Here is a 26880-nt window from a genome sequence, read left to right as displayed (position 1 = left end):
ATGCTTTTTCCTACTTGAAAATTTTACTAGAGACATGGAACAAAATTCTGTTTGCTCAAGCTTCAGAAGTCCTGGCTTCATGAATTAAAAAAAGATATGATAGTGAGCAACGTGACTGTTTTGAATACTGCTTGAGTAGATAGGGAAAAGGACAGAGTCATAAGCTGAGCTGTATGCTGTAATCAGTATAGAGTATGGAGAGCAAGTCTCCCAGTCTTTCCATCTTCTCCTTTCATGAACTTCCTCCAAAGGTTAAAAGACAACAGGATCTCACCATGATTTACTCTTCTCTTACTTGGTGGTTTTCCAGATTACTAGCATATCAGAGGCTTTATTGGTGTCAGTTGCTAACTTTGTGTTATGTGGTTTAAACGAAGTATTTTTCTTTTAGCTTGACACATGGTTAGTTTCAGATTTTATTTCTGTATTCTTTTACTTTGGCCAGGTGGGTTTCTAGTTACACAGAGAATGCTGGATATGTTCAAACGTCCCACGGATCCTCCTGAGTACAACTACTTGTACCTGCTTCCTGGTGGTGTGTTTGTAGGAGGTTATGCAGCTGCTCTCAATGGTGGCTATAATATTGAACAGGTAGGAAGATAACTTTGTGGCTATTAGTGCGCTTTTGACAGCTTTAATATTAGATTGACTAAAAAAAATGAGTATTTGGTTTAAAAGTTTTTGGACATTCAGGTTGGCATGACAGTTGAAGTAGGTATGAGATCTGAATGGGATCAGAATTCAGCACAGAGGGATGTACAAAAACTGTACCTATAACCCCTGTAATGGTAAACTTTTGGTTGCATTTGTTGTATGAGTAAGAAAAATCAATGTGTATTGCCTCTGTGTTTGGAAAAAAGTGAATCCAAACATACCTTTATGCCGGCAACTTCTAATAGATTTGAGTTTTTTCAGTTATCTTGAAATGTACAGATCAGTTCATTTAAGTTTATACTTTTTGAAAACAGGGGTTCATAGAATCACTAGGTTGGAAAGGACCCACTGGATCATTGAGTCCAACCATTCCTGTCAATCACTAAACCATGTCCCTGAGCACCTCATCCACCCGTCTTTAAATGCCTCCAAGGAAGGCGTTCAACCACCTCCCTGGCAGCCTGTTCCAGTGCCCAATGACCCTTTCTGTGAAATAATTTTTCCTGATGTCAAGCCTAAATCTCCCCTGGTGGAGCTTGAGACCCTTCCCTCTTGTCCTGTCCCCTGTCACTTGGGAGAAGAGGCCAGCTTCCTGCTCTCTACAACCTCCGTTCAGGTAGTTGTAGAGAGCAAGAAGGTCTCCCCTCAGCCTTCTCTTCTCCAGGCTAAACAACCCCAGTTCTAGATGTGCCATAAGCAAATTCTGAAAATTCCTATAATGAATGGGACAGTTAAGTCTTGGGTTTTGTAGTAAAGAAAAACTTGTTTCTGAACTCATGAGGCAAATTAGATTTACTCAAGTATAGTATTCACACTGCTGATAAACCAAGGTCAGAAGGTGGGGAAAAGTTTTAATAGATACCCTATTTTAATTGGCCAAAATCATGTCCTATAGAACAGTTTTTCACCATCAGGAGTTTTGACATCAGTTAATAACTGACTTACAGACTTTCTGGAGAAATCGGCCCTTTTGTGTAATTGTCACGCCCCAAGGTAGACAGAGTAGAACCCAGAATTGTATTTAAACATTTAGTTTATTACCTATAATGTTACAATTCTAAGTCAATAATATAAGCTTAAGTCTAGACCAATATTAGCATCCTATAGGGGTTTGAAAAGGACTGTACGACCTGTACTGAATTCAGTGGTAGATTCTTTAAATATTTCCTTGAAGCTGCTGCAAGTGAAGTTTCTGCAAACGCTCCGGCATGGTGCTCGTGGATTTTGATGACATCGGTTGGGGGTCTCAGGCCAGCTAAGAGGGAGCTCCGATTAGTGCTTGCTCCTCTCATGCTCTTACAGTCCCTTCTGGAGTGATAGCATCTGGGGTGCTAGTCGGCCCAATCTCCTTTACCTTTTGTCGATGCTGCCGATGGTAGGGGGGACAGTGGAATCCAGAGAACTGCAGGGTTGCAGATCAGGATGTTTCCATCACAAGAAACTCATAGTATTTATATTCACAAATCTTATTAATACTTCTGTTTTGAGGGTCACCTCTGAGTCTTTGGGTTTGTTCCGGAGTTATGATGTACCTCCACATACCTGTGTTGGTATTGGGGGGGTGACCATGGGCCAGTTTAGTCATCCTGGCAGGCAAACAAGTGGCAGAGACATAATCACCCATTCTCCCCTACTTATCCTTGCTGCACGGATGGACTCTGTTATGGTCACTGACATGGAGTGGCCACCAGACCTCTGCCTGGCCCCTCTCCACCTGGTGGCTCAGCAGAGCAGCAGCCCTCTTCAGCAGCTTTGGGGGGGAGGGTCTGGCGTGGGGAGGATATGTCAGTAATAGCGACAATTTTTTTTATGATTACTGTGCACTTTGTCTTCATGTATGTATATTAATGTTTTTCTTTACTTTAAAGATGATGTATCTGGGGTCAGGCTTATGCTGTGTTGGTGCCCTGGCTGGTCTATCCACACAAGGAACAGCTCGTCTTGGAAATGCTTTGGGTATGATTGGTGTTGCAGGAGGCTTAGCAGCAACTCTTGGAGCCCTTAAACCCTCTCCTGAATTGTTGTCGCAGATGTCAGGTGCAATGGCACTTGGTGGTACCATAGGTATGTGTATGATACTGTGAACTAATAATCTAGGCTTTATACATGCATTTTTGAAAGCTGTATATACAAAAAATATTGTGTAGCTCAAAGGTGAGTTGACTAACTTGCATTTATATCTTGGGTACTTCACTTTGCAAATACATGAACAAACAATTTTAAGTCCCAGGGCTTTTATTATGCATCTAGATGGGGGCACATCAGCTGTCGTTGAATGAATTTGCCCCATTTTGTATCTGTTCAGTTTCTGTCTGAATGCTGCCAAATTGCCTTTTTACGGTGCTTTCATAACAGAAAATGTTGAATTTCTCAATATTTAGTGAAGCTTTTAAGATCATGATGTACTTGAATCTTCTCTTGAATTTTCATTTTATCCTCATTGCAGAAAACGCATACATGCAGCATTCAGTTAAATGCCATAGTAATTTCTAGCACAGAATAAATTTTTCCGGTGGAACAGACATGTATGTATGTGTATTTATTGTGCGCTAAACCATGGTACTTCAGTTACTAGCTGTGCATGTTGGTTCTGTTTTGTAAGACTTCCCTTCTCTCTTCTAACTCTCAATAGGTTTGACAATTGCTAAACGCATCCAGATTACAGATCTGCCTCAGCTAGTGGCTGCTTTCCATAGTTTGGTTGGTTTGGCTGCTGTGCTGACCTGTGTAGCAGAATACATGATTGAATATCCTCACTTCGCCAGTGATCCAGCTGCAAACCTCACCAAGGTTGTTGCATACCTTGGCACGTACATTGGTGGAGTGACTTTCAGTGGCTCTCTTGTTGCGTATGGAAAACTACAAGGTGAGACCTTCCTTTCAGAATTAAGTATTTGTTAAAGGCTTTTTTTTTAGCCCCAGGATTTAGTGCTGCCTTTAGACTTCTTGGAAAGAAGCCTTGTATTTTGGTAAAAGTTTATATGTTTAATTCTTCAGAGTGTATTTTTTTTCTAATTCTATGTAATTTTTGTACAGCTTCAGTTATGAAAGCTTTGTCTTCAGTGCTTGGACAGAACTACTGCTATTATTTACCAAGTATTGTAAGCTTCCCTCTGTTCATCTTGTGTAGAAATATGTGTTGCCTTAGTAATGCAAAGACACTACCTGACACCGTTTCTCCAATTTTAATGAAACTTTATGATCGCAACTTTGCCTGAGCAAATGTTTTAGTTGAAACTTTGGTGTTGCTGGACTTGGTGGCCACCACTGTTTATGGGGTTTTGTTCTTAACAGTGCAGGCATAGTTTAGGTGGGTAGCTTGCAGTACTAGTTGAGACTGCCTCGCTTTAAATCATTCAGCTCACTATCCATTTACATACTCTGTGAATTCCATGCTCCATACCACTTACTGTTTTAGTAAATTTGCCTTCTAAATTAAGTACTTACTAATTCCTAGTTCTTAATGCACCTGAAGTTTTCTTTACTGCATTTATTTTTGATTTTTTGTAAGCACACAGCTTTTGAGAGACTGAGATAATACCTGTACTAATAAGAAGTTCCATCTCAGAACTTCCTATTACTAATCCTGTTACTAGCTTTGCAATAGTTCCCTTGGGAAACATCTGTTTGCTTTCTTCAGTGTTTGAGACCAGTCATTGAAGGAGGAAGCATGACATGGATGGAAAGCTGTCTTCTCTTATAATCTTTTGAAGGATTTGTCAGTAGTATGTATTTCTGATGTATTTCTGCTGTTACTTATTTATTTCTCTTATTTTCCTTTCTCTTCTTCATCTTCCCTTCTCCATCCCCTCAGTGATTTGTGCGCATGTCCCTGGTGAAATTCACTGCCTGTTTCACTCTCCTGTTTGTTTATACTGCCTCCTTTGCATTTTCATATCAAAACTTTTCATATCAAAGCATAAGCTTGTTTGTATTACCAAACTTTGACTCCTAGTTCTGAGACCATCAGTTCGTTCTTTCCTTGAATTTAGCTAAATTTAAATGAGGTTCTTGATAAGTAATTACTAACACCAAAAGTAATAGATAAACTTGCGTTACTGTTTACTCTTGCTGTGTTTTTTGGTTAAAAAAGAAACCTAGGGTGAAAATAAATATGTAAATGTCTTTCTAAACTGGATCAAACAGATTCAGTCAACAGACTCAAATAGCTTCAAGCTCCACCAAGGGAGGTTCAGGCTGGACATCAGAAAAAAATTTTTCACAGACAGGGTCATTGGGCACTGGACCGGGCTGCCCAGGGAGGTGTTTGAGTCCTCATCCCTGGAGGTGTTTAAAAGATGGGTGGATGAGGTGCTCAGGGACATGGTTTAGTGGTTGATAGGAATGGTTGGACTTGATGATGCTGGAGGTCTTTTCCAGTGTAGTGATTCTGTGAAATCAAACTTTCTTTTCCCCCTCAAGTCTCTGTCAGTGTGGCAAGGTGTGGGAATTCTGTGTGACTTAGGGTGCTGGTGAAATTAAAGCATTAGAAAGCAGGAGTGTTTTATACTTGGGTTTCTTTGTGGTTATATTTTTCTGAGCACCCAGCTTTTCAGAGACTGAGATACCTTTACTAAGAAGTTCCAGCTAAAAGCTTCCTGTTACAGAGCATCATACACAACATGTAGAGACTTGGGGCCTTTTAGAGGGGAAGAGGTATTTAGGATTATTCTGAAGCACTTCAGTGAGATTGGGAAGTAAAATAAGAATTTGAACAGGAGTATTTGAAAATGTAGAGAAGACCGAATGTGTTGCAATGCTGAGTCAACACAAGGTCTCAGCTTCAGCTAACTTGTTTTATCTTCTGCCCCTCTCCTTTTTTATTTATTTATTTTTTAAATTTTTCTTTTGCTGAGGTATTCAGTCTTCTCTGGAGGAAAGAGACACTGTCCTGCATCTATGTGTCAATATCTGAATATGCATTTGATTGCAGGTATCCTGAATTCTGCACCACTGCTATTGCCTGGTCGACATGCGTTGAATGCAGGATTGCTGGCTGCCAGCGCTGGTGGAATGATTCCGTACATGATTGACCCTAGTTACACTACAGGAATTACTTGCCTAGGTTCCGTGTCAGCTCTCTCAGCCATAATGGTAAGTTAGAGAATTGTATGTGAGACAAATTAAATGTGCAGTTTGTTCTTCAGCTCCGCAAACTTCTTAATGATTGTCTTTTACCATTTTGAGCCACAGTCGTCATAGTGCCTGTATGCTGACCTGCAGAGGCAGGTAGTAACTGACTTTCCTAAATCTAGCTGTAAACTAGGAACCGGTATGTTCCAGAGAAAAGATGTTTATGTTCATATTTAGTTTTGGAGCTGTGACTTAGTGGAGCCTTTTACATGACCAACTGATATTTTAGAAGACTTTTCAAGAAGTTTATCCTTAAAATACTTTAAAAGAGCGCTGGATTTACAGGTTATCATAACTTAAAAAGATTATCACCACGTGTGACTTATCTCATTCGCTCACATCACCTGTTGCAAAACAATTACAATTCTGTCAACTGAGTCTTGCAAAAACTGCGAAGTGTGAATCCTTTAATGCTATGAACAGTTCCATGGAGCTGATAGGATACTTCTGTGAATGAAAATATGTGACTAAGCACAGGATGAGGATAGTGGGGTGCCTTCCTGTCCTCTCTTGGAATGCAGAATTGATAAATCCAGTCTTCAGGCCAGAGTTTGGTGTCTTTTACATTGAAAATAGTTGAATACGTTATTAAGTAACTTGATAGTTATTTTTCAGCGCTGCAGACAACGTCTTCTCTGCATGTTCTCCTTAGTCATACCTTATACTAAAATATTTTCTTTCCTTTTGCAGGGTGTCACTTTAACAGCAGCTATTGGAGGTGCTGACATGCCTGTAGTTATTACTGTCCTGAACAGTTATTCTGGCTGGGCTTTGTGTGCTGAGGGCTTCCTACTGAACAACAACTTGCTGACCATTGTTGGTGCACTCATTGGCTCCTCTGGGGCCATCCTCTCGTACATCATGTGTGTGGTAAGAAGTCAGCAGAAATTGTGCTTGTTTTCCAAGTCATGAAATACCTTACTCAACATGTTTACTAGGAAGATAAGCAATCAGAAGACCAAACTGCAGTTTTACGGACTAAAAAATTCTTGATTGAAACTGTTGGGCTAGGTGTTACTTTTCTCCTTTGGTTTGGGGTGGCACAACCTCCAAAACTGAGGAAAGCCTTTGCATTGTCTTGTGCATTGAGGGCTTGAGTCTGGGCTCACATAGGTTTGGTCACTTGTGCTCCACTGCTGCTTTCAGTCATATCACTCTACAGTGTTGTTAAATTTTAGCTAAATTTAAAATTTATCAGCGGGAGAGTAATGAGTTCCTTTAAAAAGAAAATGTTTGGTTTGATGAGAGAATCGTTTAGTTTGTTTTCGTCCATTTGTAGGAAAGTATGCTACTCTCCTCAGAGCTACTTTGAACTACCACGGGGTGGCAGCAGGCTTGCATTAGTGCATTGCTGGTATTAATGTCTGTGTCAGAGCAAACTTGAGCTTTGACTCCGTGTAACCACGTTGTATTGTTAGTAATAGTCTCCTTTTCTGGAATGTTTGTGCAGAGGTCTCTTGTTTTCCTTTGTGTCTCTGTCTCTCTCCTTTTTGTTTTTGAAGATGGGAAGGTGATGACTTAAAGAAAACTGTTTGCAGTGCAACAGCTGCCAACCTCGTCTGTTGTGTAATTCTGTTTAATTTCTGTTCTTGTGTTCTCGTATGATCAGTGTTGCTCTTCTGTCCTTTGGTCAGCCCTTGCTGTCTTTTACTTCACTTCTGCTGATAAATAATGTTGCCATGTTAGGAATGTTCAGTATCATTCATTTTCATCTCTCTCTTGAGGAATAATTTCAGAAAAGCTTAAAGAATTGTTTTTGTTCAGCATTGTGGAGGTGAGTTCAAATGAAAAAACCCAAGTATGAATTTTAAAGAGTCATTTTCTTGAGCATTTTGTATCTCCTTATCAAAAGGAAGTCAGATTGTGGCACATGGGGCATCTTTATATACGGTTATGCATATACATTTGTGTAAAATCAGCAATTTAGTCCATATCAGTAGAAAGTTAATATTTCTGCTGCAGCACCAGTATGAGAAATATATTCTTTAAAATTCTTGTATGACTTGATGAAAATATGATCTTTTGGGTACATGTTTACCAGTATATTTTACTCTTCCTTTCCTTTTTTTGTGTTATATTGGTGGCTCCTCTAGGCACTTTGAGAGTTCTAAGCTATTGAGATCTGTTGGTTGGGGGAATATAGGTAAAGAGGAATCCTGGAGATTTAAGTAGCAAATATGCAGTGACAGAGTGGCATTCCTCTATGTATTTCTCAAATTTCAAGAAGTTTTCACTTTTTGAGCTAGAAATCTTGTGCTGCTTCATGTAAGCTGAGATGGTTAGAGTTAATCAGCTACTAAAATTTAAAAATATTTTGTTCAATTTCTGCACAATAAGTAGAATAACTTATTTCTCCCTCAGCATTTTTCTTTTCTGCCTTACTTCAGTGGAAATTATAACAAAGCTTTTTAAGTAATTATCAAGGGGATTCAGTGTCATTGTCTGGAAGCTGCATTTCAGGAGAAAAATTGGCAAGAGTTTCAATAAACTCTGCTTTAGGCTGTTGTAACCTGTGCTAAGGAAGCAGCAGTTTTCCCCTCCTTCCTTTATCCCTGCCTCTCTTCTTCCACAGAAAGCATATTGAAAGCTTATCTAGTGTAGATAAGAATGTGGAAGCATCCTAACGATTGAACTCTTTTTGTATTTGCAGTTACTTTTTGTGATAAAGCTGCAGCCTAATAATCCAAAACCTGTCCAGATAATCTCTTAGCTCTTGAGTTAGCCAACAAGTATTCTCATATCCCCTTAGTTTTTGCACTGCTATCTGCTTGATTTTCCACCTATGCCCTATTTGTGTCTGTTAGAAGGGTTACTTAAGGACAAAGAATTTAACCTCAGAGCAAAGAAGGGCCTGTACTGTTCACTCATCCTGTGAATTGTGACTCCTTTCAAAATGCCAAGCCAATGTGTCTTCTCCAGAACATTTGATTTAATTAGCGTGTCCTTGTTTTTTTTTAACTTTTGTTCTTCAGAGTGATTACTTGATGATTGCAAGTGTAGCATTAGAATTGGTAAACTTGGGTATTGGGAAAATGCTTCCGATGGAAGAGGAGCCATTAATTGGGATGATGAAACAGCAAGAGAAGGGACAAATTGTGTTAGCCTTGCAAATTGTATGCTGATCCATCACATGTAGTAGTTATGCAGTTCATGAGGGCACGGTGACAGGACTTAGAAATCTGAGGGATCAAGGGCTTGGTTTTCTCTGGATGGAAGATCCTGGCCGGTATCACCTGTGTAGGCACAGCACAGGGGGCTTTTTGCTGGTGGTTGGATTGTCTGTGAATGGTGAAGCCTGCACTTTGTTCATATATGTTTGTGGTCTGTGATGGTAAAGAAGGCGAAAGAGGCTTTAGAGGAGTTTCCACACTGCCCCTGGGGTGAGTAGGTCTTAGCTACATTGGTTAATTTTTTTCTTGATGAGGTCTTGAGGCATTTTGAAGGCATTTGTATCATCCCCTTTTTTTTGTCAGAATTCCTTCCTTCCTGGGCTTTCTGGTGTGGAGCCAGGCAAGGGTGCTTCTCTCTCATGCATGCTCTGTGTGGATTCTAACATTTCTAATAGTATTTGAAGTTCTTTTTCCTTTAGGTTGGTTTTACTGTGGTCTTTTGGTTTAGATATGCGTAGAAAGTGCTTTGCTTCTTGTAATTTTAGTGTGTGCGGCATCTAAAGGATGAAAAGAACACTTTTGCTTAGAAAGAAGTACTTTGCTGTTTCATGGTTTAATATTGTGCGACATGTCAAACACTGTATTCTTGCAGGATATGAACTACTGCCTAGTGCAGACTGTAGAAACATGCTGATTTCACTGCATTTGTGCTCCTTCTTCACAGTATCTCAAACAGTAATGATTTGTCAGAGTAAACAGAAGTTCTTCTAACATCTTGGTTGTGCCTATTTGCTAGATGATGAATCTCACAGAATGGCATATCTTTCCAGGCTGTACCAACAAACCTGTGGAGTTGCATGATTTGAAGTGTCAGTGGGAATCGGACACTTGGAAGTGTACTTTTGTGTGGCTGTTTACTCTTGCTTGTATGTCTGCCTCTCCAGATCCATTCTGAAATTTTAGAGTGGTTTCTGAGCTAGCACAGCAGATTTATGACACACATGTTTAATTAAAGAAGCTATCCTGTTCTTCTTCTGCTTCTAAAGTTTTGCTTACTGCAATTAGAAGTTTTGCCTACTTCCAGATATTGCTTTGGGACAACACTCACAAGGAGACATGCCAGTGAAAGCATTTAGCCAGTGGCTTTTCCTGGCTGTTTATCTACAGAGCCGAATTCTTAGGATGTGTTCTCCTCTTAAAGCTCCTAGTTTAAGATTTGTTGTTCCCTTTTGGTGCTCAGCCAGTAAGTTAATGGCCCCCTTCAGTTCACTACGATTTGTTTTGATTTAGCATTTGGTTAGTTTTATGTGGCTACTTAGCTTTGTTGTGTTTTTTACTGTCTTGATGTTGCAGGAGCTTGGCTTCTGTACTACCTGTAAGAGTTATGTTGTTTCTGTGCTGTCATAGAGCAGTTTTGTGCTTCTGTGTTGAATTGCTCAAGAACTTGAGAGAATATCTTGCAAAAATTGTGTGCATTTATGTGTGTGTAAAAAAAAAAAATCCTGTCATCAAATATACTTCTTTTCTTTCTTCCTTTTAAGAACAAAAAAGAAACCAATATTTGCTGTTTGTGTTGTTTTGTTCTTTGTCTTGTTTTGTTCTTTGTCTTGGGGAGATGCTGGTGCTCTCTCATTCCATGTGTAATGTAATGTGTTGGAAGCTGATGTTTGGCTGTTGGTGTGTTAATCTGGGTCTTTGTTTTAAGAAGTTTTGAGGTATAAGCAGCTAAAGACTGTTGTTGGGAAGGCTTCAGTATTCTGAGAAGTTTTGTTTGTGGAATTCTCTCCTTATTCTTGGCTTTCATCTTTAGCTGACCTAAACCCCTCTTGTGTTTCAGGCTATGAACCGTTCCCTTGCAAATGTGATTCTAGGGGGTTATGGCACCACGTCAACAGCTGGTGGGAAGCCCATGGAAATTACTGGAACCCACACAGAAATCAATGTGGACAATGCAATTGAAATGATAAAAGAAGCCAATAGTATTATTATTACTCCAGGTGAGATGCACTTGACTCATACAGCAAGATGTTTAGAGGATGTACTATTAACAAAAGACCCCAAACAAACAAAAACCTGAAAGAAGACAAAAAATGGTCAGCTATTTTGCAGTTGCAACATAACAGCAGCCTTTTAAGCGTTGACTGGGTCTGTGGGTTCTGTTTTTGTTCCCAGGTTAGTCATTATTCCTCTCTGTAGACATCTGCATACCACTTTTTTTTTTTTTTGTGTCTCTTCAGACTTAGTCCTATTTATTTAGATTTTAAATTCTTCAGGACAAACACTGTCTTTTGTAAATTGTGTTTACAGTTAATTCTGTGTGCAGCTGTTTTGTGAGTTTCCAAGCACTACCATGATACCACTGGTACCAGTAATGAAATGTCTGTTGAGGTACTGAAAGGGTTTTGTTTATGCTTCTCATCTACTTGCTTAATTCTTGATTGTGTTGTTAAAAAAAAAAAAGGGCAGAAAACCATCTAAAACTTAGTTAGTATACAGTAAATACTGCAATTATAGTAGAAAACCCCATGAAAACCAAAACCCTGAGTTATGTGAAAGCTTTATGTTTAGCTGTAGGCTCGTGTGGTTCAATAGCACATTACATGTTAGGAGAAGTCGGGTAAGGCATAACTCAAGACGTGTTTTCATTTAAACTGAACGAAAATTAACAAGGCTTTGGATTTTAGCATTCTTCTCATTCCACTATTAAAATAATTTCAACACAATAGTCATGTCATTCAGTTGAAGGAAAGTCAGGTAGGGCTCTAATTTGTGAGGTTATCTTGGTGGTCAACAAAGCTTGCAGGCATCTTCAAGGAATTTGCTTCTTACTCCTGTGGTCAGACCTTGAGGGTACCACTAACAACATACACTCTACATTTTTCTTCTGGGCACTGATGAATTAGTTCATGCAGAAAGGCTGAAAAGATTATTTGCTGCTAAAATCCACATTGAGCTACTAGGTTTACATTATGCCAATGCAAAATTTTGTTGAGGATAGTGGTAGTGAAGTAACCTGATAATAACCTTCTAACCAAATTTTCAGTGTACTTGTCTGAAATATCCTTTTCTGATACGAAAAGGAACATGTATCTTTATGAAGCTGATATAAGTAACTTGTGTTAACTGACTGATCAAACAGTATACCATTAGTGGTCAGGAGACCAAGAAGAGAAATTATAGTGGTCAGTCTAGGAATGTATGAGTATCTGTGTGTGTGTGTGTATTTAATTTTTTGTTTAATTAATTATGAGAGCTTCTGTTTGTGTAGAAGGTGTGCTTATTGTCTGTAACTATTCTGTCTGCACTGAAACACAAAAATAGCTTAAAACTTGGAAATTTTTTCAGGTTATGGTTTGTGTGCAGCAAAAGCTCAGTACCCAATAGCTGATCTGGTGAAAATGTTGCGAGAACAAGGGAAAAATGTCAGGTGAGTACTTTCCTTGATGAAAAATACTATAATTGGGTTGATTTTGCTTCCTATTCCCTTAAGGTCCACTACAAGTCTTTGCTTTGTTTTAATTTTTCTTTCAGCAGTCATTGTTACGCTGATCTCTGTCAGGAATCCTAGCTGGAAGAATGCTCTAGGGTAATTAACTTCCAGCAGAATATCTAGACATTTTCAGGCTTTAGTGTAAAAGATCTCTTACTCCCTTACATTCTTCCTAAATTTAGTTTTGGAAAGTAGCCCCAGCAGTTGGATAATTTTTGGTTGGGGTTTTTTTTTTTGTTTTGGTTTGGTGTCATACTGAAACTCAGTTAAAAAGAATGGCTTTAAAATGTAACACTTCTTCATTATAGCAACAAAACCTTACTTTTTTGAAAGGTAAGTTAAATCCTTTGGATACAAATGCTCTGCCTTTGGATATAGTTGTATTTCTCTACAAAACAAGCAGTGAAGCTTTTTGTAAAATAGAACTTCAAGGTAGATCTTGTATTGTGTTCAAGGGAAGAGTTGGCAGGCTTTTCTAAAGGTGGAGATTGGAGAGCTCTGTAAAAGCAACCACTTTGTGGAACTATGTTACTGTGAGGAGTAATCATAGCAGCTGATTTAATTGTGGAAAGAACAGCTTTTCTTTGTACATGTAGGCAACAGGGAGAGAGCACAGGTCTAACATAAGTGGCTTGAATTGCCTTCTAAAGAAACCTCCATTAAGGGTGGTTATTTACTGGGCTAAAATAGCTTTAACATTTTTTTTCTAAGTCCTGATTTCCTAAGGAAATGGGTCCTTCTACTCTGAGAGTAGTTAAAAGAGTGCAGTGGGAATAGCTGAGGCTTCTAGGCAGGAAATGAGATCCTCCTGCAGAATGGAGAAATGTTTGTTGGGGTCAGTCTGGTATGGAGTGAGAAGAGTACTTTAGGTAGCAGCCTCTGTACCATGAACATGGGACTTACTTCTGAGATAACTGACTTGCATTAATAGAAGTAATACTTAATACTACACAGCAAAATTTGTATATTTTAAAAAAAATAAGATAGTAATATCCAATTCTGATTGACATGTTTGAAACAGTGCTGAAAAGAATTAGCCACCTTATAATGTTAGATGCCCTTCTTAGGTTAAAAATCCATAGTCTGCCTTGCTGTTTTTCTCTTTTAACCCATTCTGCTCTTTGGAATAGTTAGACAGTGTGTATTGATGAAAAGCATCTTATAGATGCATGAAAACTCCTGTTTTTGGAGTGATGTGCCTGCCCACAGTACTTCTGTTAAAAGTTAGGTTCTTCAGAATACTCATAGGTTAATCCATGTGTTCTTATGTTAGCAGCAGGACTTAGCTTCCACAGGATATACTGCCTGATTTCTCTTTGCCTCTTCCAGGCATTAGGGCTTTGGTATCTTTTCTTGCACCATGCTTTGAAAGTTTCTGCAGTCTAACTTTTTCAGAAGGCTGCCAGTGAACGTGAGAAGGTCTGAAGATGTATGCTTCTGTCACTATTTTAATGTAACCTGAATCTTCACAGGATCACAGAAGTTAAAGAGATCCCTGGAGATTGTTGATGTTCAGCCAGCCCCCTTGCTCAAAGCAGCGTCAACTGGAGCGGGTTGCTTAGGGGTGTGTCTGGTTGGATTTGAATATGCAGTCTCCAGAGACAGAGATTTGACTGCCTTTCTGGGCATTCTGTTCAGTCACCCTTAGAGTAAAACAGGTTTTTCTTTTATTTCAATTTCTGATCATTGTTTCTTGCCTGTTTACTGGATACAACTGAGAAGAATTCCATTCTGTTGTCTTTATTCCCCTCCGTCAGTATTTACATGCAGCGGTTACGTTCCCTTGGGGCTTTTCTTCTGCAGGCTGAATAATCACTGCTCTGACACCCTCCTCATGTGATAGACTCTCTAGTCCATTAAGCACCGTGGCCTACTCTTACTGGCTTCACTTAGGGTTTTGTTACTGCCAGTAAGACTTGTGTATTGGGGCCCGTATTGGCCCTAAGTCTTTTTTTTCTTCAATATATCATAGACATTATAGATATTAAAAGTACTGGAAAGAACATCATGCCTCCCTTGCTGATGGTCTCAGAAAGGTAACTAAGTATTTTGAGAATAGTCAAGGCTTTGCTTTCGTTTGAAACAAGATATTTGGACAGATGCCGGTTAGTCAGACTTATTCTCTGATTTCCATGTTTTCATTTCGATTAAATGGTGACTTCATTTGATGTCAGCACTCTAGCAATTAGTTTTTTTTTTTGGTTTTGTTTTCCATTTGCTTTTCCCACTGTTTTTCCAAGCTTATTGAAAAGTTGCATATAAGATTTTGCAGTGTTTTACAGCACGTATTGTGATGGGTAACAGCAAGGTTGTTGTAGGATTTAGCAACAATTATTAGTGTTTAGCAGCTTATTGGTGTTTACACAGAATGTTGCAATTTTGCATGTAAAATTGCTTTATAGATGCATTTGTTCATGCATGAATGCGAGTGTGTGCTGATGTTTGTGCTTCCTGGAGCAGTTCTCTTCACACCTTATTTCTTCGTTTTTAGCAAAAGCTTTGTGTGTGTCCAAATTGGATTAAAAATTTTGAAGACCCATTAGTTGTCCAACAAAAGAACCTTTCTTGGCTAATGTGATGACAGGGTTGTGTGCTTTTGGCTTTTCTTGCAGTGCTTCTGTGGGGATGAGCTTTATCAACCTTGGTGATGTAAAAGATTATAGGTTTTGCCTATTATGTTGGCTTTGCAGGGGAGAAACATGAATGAATCCTTGAAATAATTTTAGGAAGGGATCACTGCAGTGGTTACCTAGTGTTTTAATGAAATAAATCTGTATTTACAATTTGTGGTAATTCAGGCCTTTCATCACTTTGCGGAGCTCCCATGGTGTTCATTGAGTGCAGCTGCTGTCCCTCTGGTTTCAGTAGGCCTGCAGTGCCTCAGGACCCTTGTATGCTCACTATCCAGCTGTAGTGACGCTCTCGCACATCCACCATGGAGGGGTGCCAGCATGGACATACGATTGTCATCAATTTGTAATGCCCATACCGTGCCAAGAAAAATTGTGTCTGTCATATGGTCTTTTTTACTTCATGGCTCACCACTAATCCAGAGGAGTAGTTGTTTTCATTTACTTTGCCTATAGCCATAACATTGTCGGTGAAGAATGCAGGTTATATAACATGATGCATAACCTTTGACTAGGCTTTAAATTCAGAAATATGGGAGAGTTTGGAAATTTCAGACTGTTTTGGTTATTAAATTGCATAGCTAACATCATCACTTGCTTGAGATGGTCTTGCAGCAGATGACATCTTTAATGCATTAGTAGGATTGCATAGGAAGCTTGCTGAGCCTTCATTATGGCCTTCCTTTCTTATGGATGGGTAAAACAACAAAAGTTTTCACAGGCTAAATCCTATAGTCCCTAGAATCCATTGGCCTTGGAGAGGAAATGCTTGATCTACAACTGGTGTTGAATTTCTGCAAAGTTAAAATTGATTAAATTGTTGGAAGTTCTTGCCTTACCAAAGTTCTTCAGCCACCTGATGTGTTGTTTGTAGGCCCTTGTTTGGGAAATTCTGGGGTTTTTTTTTCTGTACAATTAAATTATATTCTATAGTAAGTCTCTATAATAATTACATAGTATTATAATACTGTTCAAAACAGTATACATTCTTCTGTGTGCATGGGTAAGTGATACTGTCTATGTCCACATCAAGTTTACTATTTTGGCTTTTGCCACATTTGATTTTCCCAAGACTCTTGTTAACATGTTTTGTTTTCTGGAATAGTAAGAAATTTCTGATAAGAAAAGTGTATTGCAGGGTTAAAGAACTCCTAGAACTGTTCTTTGTATAGACTTCCTAAATCTAACTCATAATTAAATATCGTTTTCTGATAACTCTCATAGTTGAGAGAAATGCAGATTAACTTTTAAAGAGCCTTTCAAATGAGTTGCTGGTATGTTAGTGTTTTGGTGTGGGTTTTTTAACTTAATTTTAACCTGCCTTGAAGGACTTGGATTTCTGTCTTCTGATGCTGGAGAATATAATTACTTCTGAGCACTTGGAAATACAAATGTAATAGCATGAATTTAGTGTTGGACCTGCATTTTTTTGATTTTTATTGTTACCTCTGTGGCTGAGCTCTAATCAAATGCTTTTAGGAGTTTGGTGTTTTTTTCTCCATTGTTGTAATCACTTGTCAGTAATAGAACATGTGGATGGGGTACTGCTTACACATTTATCTACATCTTAATAAATGAAACTAGTTAACTTTGATTGCTTAGTTATAAAAATTTACAGTCATTATTGTTTGTTGCTTTACAAGAAAATCCAGAAGAATTTTAAAGGGTGAACTGTTAAGGTGCTGTCTCCACCAGTCTTAACATACTACATAGCTCAGGTGTGTGTAAGGTAAACGTTACCCTCACTGATAAATGGATGCATATAAACAAAGTGCATTGATGCAAGTTTCTGGGAAGCCGGAGTGTGCTTACTAGGAAGACACTGAAGTGTACAAGCGTGTCGGTTCTCAGTTTTTCTTGCAGTCAAATTAACTGATTGGGTTCTGAATTACTGCAGATGAAGGTACAAATGGAGTCCAACTGATCTCTTAGCTCAGGTGCTGTATTGGTGTAACTGGGGAGAAAACCTTGCTGTATCTGATCTGCTTCTGCAATGATGCAGCTACTGCTGCTGTGTGCACCTAGGGGTGGATTGTAGGTATGTAATTGGTTCCATAACATGTTGTCTCAGCTCCAGATGACCTTACTAGTTCCATACATGGTGCTTTGTGGAGGCAGGCTCTTCTTTCTTCCGTGCAGCAGGGTTCTTGGGAGTGCTATTGCATTGGCCTGAGGTCCATGCCTTGTATTTGGATTTTGCCTGTGCTGTTCTAAGCCATAGTGGCTGGAAGTAGGGAGCCAGTACAAACCCTCACTTGAGTATGCTTTATTTAGCTAATTTAATTCAGTTCAAATTAAACTGACTGACCCCAGCAGAGTCACTGAGCTTAGCTGGTGCTGAAGCACTGTTTGTAGGGGAATATTGTTGCCTCATCTATGTGCTTTAATGCTAATAATCTACATCTACTGTTGTTGTATGGCAAGTTTAAAGCTGCGGAGTATCTGAATAATGCACTTGTCAGTTTATTGAGAGTTCCTCCCTGCACTCCCTCACCCTCCCATTACCTTGAGTAACAGATTGTCTGCCCTGGAAACAGAGGTGGAGAGGTGTCAAAGCACAAATGAAGTGAATGAGGCAGGGTCAAGAGGAGGTCAGGTAAAATCATTGGACGAATTATTCTGTGTATGTACAGCTTCTGAAGTGTTGGGTAAGCTAAATTAGGTACCAGCCAGATGTTACTTACTTACATCACTGTCCAGCTTTGGCATAATGACAGGAATCCTGTCTTTACATTGATGATGTGATCTTGAACACTTGTGCATTGAATCAGGTTGGGTGCTAGTTCTTTCAGTTATCTAGCCAGCTGTAATAAGAATAGATGCTAAGAATTTATGAACTATATAAAAAGTAATTTCCATTCTGAGGCTTCTCAGTAATTGTTCATGCAGTAGTTATCTTGTACACCCTACTATAATTAACTTCTTTCTACTTCAGGTAATGCTTTTTCCCCCTTAAGTTTAAAAAGTTTCAGTGCTGAAAGTGCTGACCTAGGTATAAGGCGTATGTCAGGAGTTACAGATTTTTAGTCTAAATTTAAACAAAAATGTTGCACTCTATTATGAGAAAATGTTCAATTTATGAACTCATATCCGTGTGCTGTGTTTCTAAAGCTAAAAAGTATCTGAAAGGGGCTGATTAAGAAGACTCAATAGCCTTGCCTGGTACTCACTGTGTAGGTGCGAATCTTAGTAGCGAGGAGGTGTGTACTTGCTTCAGTGTTTCTGACAGTTGGAGATGATGATAAGCAAGCCCCGTGTTACGCAGTCAGGGGCAGGGTTGAGAGAAAAATATTCCTGGCGAAGTCTGTTTCAGTGAGCTACAAGGATAATGCGCAAGTCAGTCACAGCATGATTGTGAATCTTTGTTATGGGTAAAGTGTATGTAAACGGAAAACTTAATCATGTGAACAGAAAGTCAGAAAAGTGTGAGATTTCTGCTCAATTTAAAACCAAACTATCCTAAGGGACCTTTTGCATAACTGATATTAAAAGTGTATCAAAGAAACTTCACATTTTTTCAATTTGAAACACTTTTACCATAAAACATGTCTCTCAGAATAATTTGTTTTGAATTTTTGAAAACGAATGAGGTTCATATTTGTAACATCTGTGAGAGCATATGTGACAAAATGTTTCTGCTGTAATGCACATATCTTTGAAGAACTGCTGTTGTGAATCAGGAGCAAGATACACAGCTTTTGTTAGATGTGAACTATCAAGGATTTTAGTGCTCTCTTTTCCATGCTTACCTGAATTCTGCTTTCAATTGAACAGGCTGATTTCACTCCAGATGTATGTAGATCTTATCTTGTGAAATAATGAAAGCCTTTGAGAGGCATGTATTTTTAATGATTCTTTTTGACACGCTTGCACATCCATTTTCAAGAGGCATTGGCAGGCTACTGTTGTGCTTGGTTAACAGGCTCTTAGAAGCAGACTTCTGGGAGTCACTTTAATATTTGTCCAAAAAGCTTTTGTATGAACAGCTTTCTCAAACTTTGCTAATACGCAGTATGTGGTTTCAAGCAGAGTCTGTCAGAAATTTCTGAATACTGATGGCTGATGCCGTAGCTTTTCCTGAACAAAGATAATTTGTCCCTTTCTTTGCCTCTTGCCAGGAATAGTGAAGTCAAAGGTGAAATTCATTCTCTTGGAAGCTTAAATTTTGGCTGTCCAGCCCTTGAAATATGATTGTATGTGTATATATTATTTAATAGAAACCTCACGAATATTTTGTTTTGTGTATTGCCAAACAGCTTGGTTACAAAGACGCTCAAATAATTTTATTAGAAACAAAAGTAAATTTTGTTGGAAAATTTATTTTCACTGCCAGAGGAGTGATGGATTTTCTCAAGTGTACTTCAGAATAAGAGTTCTCCTACTGTTCTGTAAATGATTTGAATGTGGTACACTTCAGGACTCCTGCAGTACTACAACTGGCTTATATTAGAGTGGTGTGAAAAGTAAGGTGTTAATGTTTCATCCTGTGTATTTGCTGTCCTCCTTCTGACTCTAGGTATTATCCCTTGCAACAGGATCTGGAGTGTTTACTAGCTGAATACAGTCTATTGTCTTTGTTTCTTTAAAAGCATTCCTTTTAAAGCCAGCTTTTATCCTGCTGTTTGACCTAGAGCTTAGAATTGTGGTGTATCTAGTATTATGTGCATTAATCTTATGTCCTTAATTTTGTTTCTGGAGTTCTGATTGTGTTAATGTTGTCGTGCTGATAGAGAGTTCAGTTGCCCTTTTAAGGATGTATTTGTATAGTGTTAAATTCGCAAGTGATCTATGTTACTTGGACTGTGACTTGTGGACTGTCAGTAGTGTGTTATCCACTTCGATTACAGTGGAGCTGAAAATAGGATTATGTGACAATCCCTTTGTCACAGCAAGTTGATTTATTAGTCTTGCCCTTCTTTTGAAGAAGTCTGAATTTGTGAGTGACTTGAATTTCTGATTAAAAAAATTTCTATTCAGAAATCCAAGAATTTGCAGTTTCTCTTGGGTATTTTCTGTCTCTTCCAAAGGACATATAGGCTTCCTTATTAAACACTTTAGCTATATACCACGTGCATCTGAGGCATTTCTGGTGTGCCTGAGCAAGCATTACGGTTGGTTATAGCTCCAGAGCTAGAAAGACAAACGCACAAAGTAGTAGACATTGATCAGCCTAGTTTATTGAGGGCTGGTAGGTGAGCAATGAGTACAATCTGCCCACAAGGAATAGGTTTGTTTCTAACAAAAATATGGCTTTGGGAACCCCAGCTAAACCAGTTCAACATCTCCATTCTGAAAGTTGTCTGATTTTTACTCTTACGTGCATGCCTTAAAACCCCCCACTGTCACCCTGTCTATTTGGATTTTTAGTAACTCAGAAGCAGTGTGTTTCCTCCGAGTTGGTTTTGAGCTGTTCCTAAAACGTTTTTAAAATTGTTATGCTTAAACTGGTATGGCTTCTTAGCTCTCTACCTTTGCACTTCCATTTTTAATTGGTTTTTCGTTTTTTCCCTCCTAAGACCAGTCATGAGAAGAAAATGGTATGTTAACCTAATCCAGCAAAGCAGTGCCTTATGCTTTAGACCACAGTCCCTGCTAATTTTTCCCTTGGAGTGTTAGACTATGATGATCACGCATACTCTAGAGATTCCTGAGTCAATACGGTCATTTGCCAAGGGCATTTCTAGGTCTAAGAGTTGTTTTGTGTCAGGAAGTCTACATAGTTTTTTTTTTTGTCTTTTCATGAAGAGTGTTCTGTTGTGGCCCATTCATTTACTTTGTGGCACTCTCACTTTTCAATGATGTGAGAGACTCGTAAAGCATATTAATGTGGGTGATGGTTTTGCAGTAAAAAGGCTTATTCATAGAAAAACAAAGGTACCTGTCACAAGATTTTAAATATGGCCCTGCTTCGAAGGTGGAGGCAAATGCTTGCTGTGTGTGAAGTGGCTCAGGCTGATGATTGTATCCAGACAAAATGGTAAAATAGTCCAATTACTTTCAAAAGTAATTGAAGAAAAGTTTGTTGATGTAAGCGATGGCTGAGTGGAAAAATTCTGGTTGGTCTGTCTTGCAATGATGTTTTCCTAGGCATTTCTGGCCACAAATTCCTTCTGTGTTGTTGCTGGAAGTCTCCACTAGGCTCTACAAAGCCAGTTCGCAGGTGCAACAACTTTCTGAAAAAGTCTTCTTGTGATGGAAGGATTGAAAATTGCTGCTTTTGTTTTACTGGGAAAAGAGCATATTCTTTTGCATGCCTGTTATGTCAGTCATACTTTTAACTTTACAGAAAAGAAACAGCTGCTCTCCAGGTGAAGAGTCAAATCTATGGATCTTGTTCCTTTTCCTACCCACTCAGTTCCCTGCAACACTGGCAGAGTAATTATGATACTGTTAAACCATATATTTTCATTAATTCGTGTGTGCTTGTAGTTAAGAACTTCTCAGCCTTTAACGTCACAGGTGGCAATTTTACTGTATAAATCAAGGTGGTCACTGCTCATTAATGGACTTGGACTTTCTTTCCTGTTAGGTTTGGTATTCACCCTGTGGCTGGCCGTATGCCTGGTCAGCTGAATGTGCTCCTAGCAGAAGCTGGTGTTCCGTATGATATTGTACTGGAAATGGATGAGATCAATGAAGACTTTCCAGGTTAGCTTACAAATTTTAACTTTCCAGTAGGTTGGATTTGGTCTTGTCAATTTTTATTTGGGTCTGTTTTCACATTGCATAAGGATTTTAAAAATAGGAAATCTCAGTCAGGCCATTATGTTTTTCTTTGTGCCTGTTGTGATACTACTGTATAGATCTTTCTCTTGTACTCAGAGTGCTGTCCCAGCTGGTGACAAGTGAGCACAGTTGAATGTAAGAAATTGCCTGACTTGAGCAGAAAACGGAGAAACAGAAAGTAGAGACAGGTAAAGCAAAGAGAAGCATTGAATACAGAAGTACAGAAGAGAGCAGATATTGAAGGGTGGTTAAATAGCCTTGTGAAACTTTTTTCCTCCAGAGAATAGTTCATTGTTTTTGTTTGGGGGTTTTTATTTGGTCTTTGGTTATGCGCTTGTTTGGTTTTGTGCTTGTAGCTGTGAGATAAATGGCAAATGCTGTCTCTTGTCACTGTTCCTACTCTGTATGGGAAAACTACTGTTTACTTCTTTAGGTCAGGTGTTGTGAGTGACCTGACCGTGTAACGTCTTGCAAACCAGTGTAGCATGATACAGAAAATTTCTTGCTTTCTTACATCTTTATTTAAAAATCAAAGTTGCTGAGAAATTGTTTGTGAAATAATATTCAAAGGAAGAGCCAGACACAAAGAAACTCAAAGGTGATACTACGTGTGTTTGGAACCGCATGTGAATTTCAAAAGATTATCTTTTGTGTGGCAGTGGTCTAAGGAGTCTCTTGGAATGGGGTTATTGGATGCTTGCAATTTGCTGGAGGTTGTTGGTAGCACGCTTGGACTCTTATATGTAACTTGCCTGATAAGCTTGTGAACTATTTGTGAATAAAGTGCCCGTAAGTATTTGAAGAGTGCTTACCATAAGGAGGGGTTCTGCCTCTAAAAATCAGATTTTACACGTCAGCCTCAGATGACTTTGTATATCAGCCTCAGTGCTGAGTTTTGTTTTCTTTGTCTTGCTGCAGATACTGACTTGGTCCTTGTGATTGGTGCAAATGATACAGTTAATTCAGCAGCTCAGGAAGATCCAAACTCTATTATAGCTGGAATGCCAGTTCTTGAGGTCTGGAAGTCCAAACAGGTGAGAAGTAACAGACTTAACATTAGCACCTATCTTTGATAGCATGTTTTTAAAACTGATTTATAGCATAAGCTAAGGAGGTTCCCTACTCCTCTGGTTTCCATGAGAAACTTTTCTGCAGTGTCCAACAAAGCAGCCAGTACTTTGCAAGTGTGATGCCGTCTGTGATTTTATAGTCATCAGGAATTGCTTTAGTGAGACTAATGGTGACTGCTGTGGAAAAGTCCAATGAAAGTGCTTCTACTAAAAAATACAATCAGAATAAATTATGTTCAATTCGGATTTGCACCCTGAAACATTTCTGTACAAATGTTTTTTGCGTTTATAGGAAATTTGATTGACAACTGTAATATTGAGGTGAAAATACAAAAATGAATAATTGACTTAAACAAAAAGACCCCAAACTATGAGTGACTAGACTGAACAGAGTGCTCAGTATGTCCGGATTGAACTGATAGTTCAGTTACTTCACCAGTTTTTGCTTTTTGAAAGCAACTTTGTCTGATCCAAAGTACATATAGTTGAGTTTCCTTGCTATGGAATCTTTGATCTCTTATTTGGAACCCAACTGTAGCCTCAGTTCTTCTGTGGGTTAGCCATTCAAGTACACAGTCATACCTACATGCATTTATGACTGTGTAGCTGTATATTGCAGTTTGAGGAATAAACATGTACATGGAGTCAGTAAAGCTTTGCAGTTTCTGTGCTGAAGGTGCTGTGGGTAACTAATTTGACATTTAATAATTTAATAGCTAAAACTGGCTGAAATTTAGTTTAGGATTTTTATTTTTTATTACTAGTGGTACTGTATACCTTGTAATTTATTTTATTTGTATTTAGATATTTAAAGTAAAAAAATCTGAACTGTATATTTAGTCTTGAATGCTAAATTTTATTATTTTAATGTCCATTTTTATTATTTTTAGTATTTATTATTTTAATTTTATTTGTAATTTTGTTTGTAATTTTAGTTTGTATTGATATATTTATTTCATTATTTTAATTTTTAGTGTCTTATTTTTAGTTTTAATTTTTAGTTTTAACTTCTAACTTATTTTTTTTTAAATCACATGTATGAAGTAAGGGTTGCACCAAGTATTGCTATGAATTCTCATCTGAATTGTGTTCCTGTCAGGGAACTGGGTTCTTAAAATAGTTCAGAAATAAGAGAACTTCAAACCTTATGTGTTACAATCATAAGTACCTATCTTGCTTTGACTTTATTACATGGAATAAAGTAAAAGCATATGCATGTGTAGTGTCCATGGTCTATTTATCTGACATATAACATTGTGTTAATCAGTAAAATGTTTCTGAAACTGGTCAGGATATCAATTTGTCTGCTACACTAACACTTAAAATACAGTTTTATGGCAGTGGGCACCCTGTTTTGGACAGGAATCTCCTCTCCCTTAACTTTTGGAGTTAATTTTGTGTCACCTCTTTGAGAGGGAATGATGGTTGGTATTTGCTGTTTCATATGTGTACTCTTTATGTGCAGGTCATTGTAATGAAGAGATCTTTGGGAGTTGGTTATGCAGCGGTGGACAATCCAATCTTCTACAAACCCAATACTGCTATGTTGTTAGGAGATGCTAAGAAGACTTGTGACGCTCTGCAGGCTAAAGTCAGGGAATCGTATCAAAGCTAAATACTGATTTATATTCCTTTCATGATTGTGACTATGGTTTTGTCACAGAACTTGTGGAAAACAAGAGTTAAGAATCACTTACTGTCATAATGCAACCGGCATTTGGAGAAGACTGCATTGACTCCTAGGAGATGTAGTTCAGTCACACAATGTGGACTATTATGAAAGAATGGGCACATTAAACCTCCAAACTAAATCTTCCATGAGGCAATGCGTTAAAGAATGAAAATGTGTGTTTTAAGGTTAGGGTTGAGCTGTTATACGCAGGAACCAGTAACTCCTGGTCATTTTAAGTAATTATTGGCTTCCTTCTCCTAACTATCTGTACTTCTGTCATGGAAATTCGCTAAAAAATACTATACCAAAAATAATTTTCTATCATCAAATATATTCTTTGACCATTATGGGAAAAACAACTATTTGTTTCATCAAAATAGTAATCAAAATTACAAATGGATGCAAGCTAATGCAAAGAAATGCTTACATGATTTGAGAGTCTAAACGTAGTATACTGTTAAATCTCTACAGAAAAATTGAATTTTTTTTTCGTGGATTGTATAAATACTCTGATCAGGAGTATTTTAGGGAAGTTAGTTTTCTTCAAAATATAATTCCCCTTCTTTGTAGTGTCCACTTATGTTTTGTAAAATGCAACACAGGATTTCGGACACCTACCAAGTGATCTTCAAGCCTGATAAGGGAATGTATGCATACTGGCACTGCTTAACAGTTTTAAGCAGTTGCTCAATTATCCATCTTTTTCAGCCGTTGCCTTTTAAGTGAGGAAAAAATATGGTCCAGTTCTGCATAGACAGAACATCTTGCATACCAGATCTATTCACAGAATTTGGACCACACTGTTTCAGTTGATGTTCACTTAGACTTTGAACTGTATTTGCTAATTTCAAATTTAGTGATGCGTTCTTAATTAGTGTTTTTATGATGCTGGAAAAGGCACTTTTAAACATTTTTAAGATGCTGGAGTTTATTAGAATTTTTCTAAATAAACAAGCTATTGTTTGGACAGAAACATACCAGACTTAAAATCCAGTGTTTTCATTATTTTTCTGCCTAATCAAATTAAAAGCACTGTTAAATTCCCATAATAAGTTCAGCAAATAATTAAATTATGACATAGATCTCTGGGGTTTTTTAATTATGTTAAGTGTACTTGAGTGGAACTCAAGTATTCGCCTAATAAAATGAATTTATCCTGTTTCCATAAGGATGTAGCAACTGCCCATGGTGACAAAGGCTAAACAGAAATAGCTGTACTTGTGTTAGAAAGTAATCGTATCAAAGGAAAACAAACTCTTATGAAACAAGTCTTGAAAGTAGTCTATCTAGATTGATAGAACAAACATTTATTACAATTACACCATGTATAGAGACCTCATAAAATATAGTATTTCTACTTAGCTACCTCTGTTTTTACATGAAGATCACCTAAACCCTAGACATCGAAGAGTTAATACATTAAGAAATGTAGCAAGGTATGAAAGAAACTACCCTTTTCTTCAAATTGCTTGGATCTCTTTTGAAATAAAAATTATCATGTAAGCATTGATGTGTTATATGCTGCAGGAAGAGAATTGTAATGAAATTTTCATTTAAAACATTGTGGCAGCTATATATGAACATAACATATACGGTTTTGATTTCATTGTATTCAACTTTCCTTTTAGGCCTGCAAAAAACTAGGAGGGAAATGGGACAAGAGGAAAAGCAAGGAAATAATCCTCTCTATTTCCCAACTAAGCATAAAGGGGATTTGAAGGGATTTAACATCCCAAACTATTAAATTTTGTCTTGAAGAGGAAAGAGAAGAGGAAAGACAAGGAAATAATCCTCTATCTCTCTATTACGTCGCAACTAAGCATAAAGGGGATTTGAAGGGATTTAACATCCCGAACTATTGATATTTGTCTTGTTGAACTTGAAGTATCTGACTGCGGTATGCAATGTGTCTCTGCTTATAAGTAGCAAATGTAAGGCTTTTCTTAAAAAAAAAAAAAAAATAAAAAAACCACAAAGTGGAGAGGGAACACTTTATTTTCCCTTTGTATTTGGAAAAAATGTAATACTGTTATGTTGAGTCAGAGGTTACCAGTGTAATCTTTAAGACTGTGCTTTAGCATGGAACACCAGGTAATTGTTGAAGTGCTAATAAAACGTCAATTATTTTTCTTTCCTGTTACTGTTTCTTTTCTCTCCTGTTGTGTTTCCTGAGGAGGTAAGCAGTCTGAGATTTTTTCTGGAAGCTAGAACAAGATGCGAAGGTCAAGGGAAGTTGAGGTTGAAGTATGTAGTGAAAAAGAATTGTAGTGAAATAACCATTTTTCTATTTTTAATTTGAATGGTTCATTAAAATATTAATTCTAGGTATGACTGATGTCATCTGACTGTAGCAACTTCACTATGAGCTATTCTATTAAATGAAGAGGGTTAGACA

At 38.0% G+C, this 26880-nt stretch overlaps 1 protein-coding gene across 2 annotated transcripts in view; it reads left to right on the top strand.

The window, feature by feature from the left end:
- Window positions 1–26615, top strand: part of NNT (nicotinamide nucleotide transhydrogenase) — a 44639-nt gene extending 18024 nt beyond the window's left edge. For both annotated transcript variants that reach the window (XM_069881216.1, XM_069881217.1), the window contains exons 13-22: window positions 446–591; window positions 2523–2718; window positions 3287–3520; window positions 5588–5748; window positions 6478–6657; window positions 10735–10894; window positions 12243–12324; window positions 21547–21665; window positions 22662–22777; window positions 24279–26615. In XM_069881216.1, coding sequence (XP_069737317.1) covers window positions 446–591; window positions 2523–2718; window positions 3287–3520; window positions 5588–5748; window positions 6478–6657; window positions 10735–10894; window positions 12243–12324; window positions 21547–21665; window positions 22662–22777; window positions 24279–24428 — 1544 coding nt within the window. In that variant the 3' untranslated portion in view covers window positions 24429–26615. The remainder of the gene's footprint in view (window positions 1–445; window positions 592–2522; window positions 2719–3286; window positions 3521–5587; window positions 5749–6477; window positions 6658–10734; window positions 10895–12242; window positions 12325–21546; window positions 21666–22661; window positions 22778–24278) is intronic.
- The last annotated feature ends 265 nt before the right edge of the window (window positions 26616–26880 follow it).

The sequence above is a fragment of the Phaenicophaeus curvirostris genome, chromosome Z (assembly GCF_032191515.1).
Source record: "Phaenicophaeus curvirostris isolate KB17595 chromosome Z, BPBGC_Pcur_1.0, whole genome shotgun sequence".
NCBI classification, from domain to species: Eukaryota; Metazoa; Chordata; class Aves; order Cuculiformes; family Cuculidae; genus Phaenicophaeus; species Phaenicophaeus curvirostris.
The sequence above is the reverse complement of the archived record's forward strand: the minus strand, read 5'-3'. Positions and strand labels throughout refer to the sequence as shown.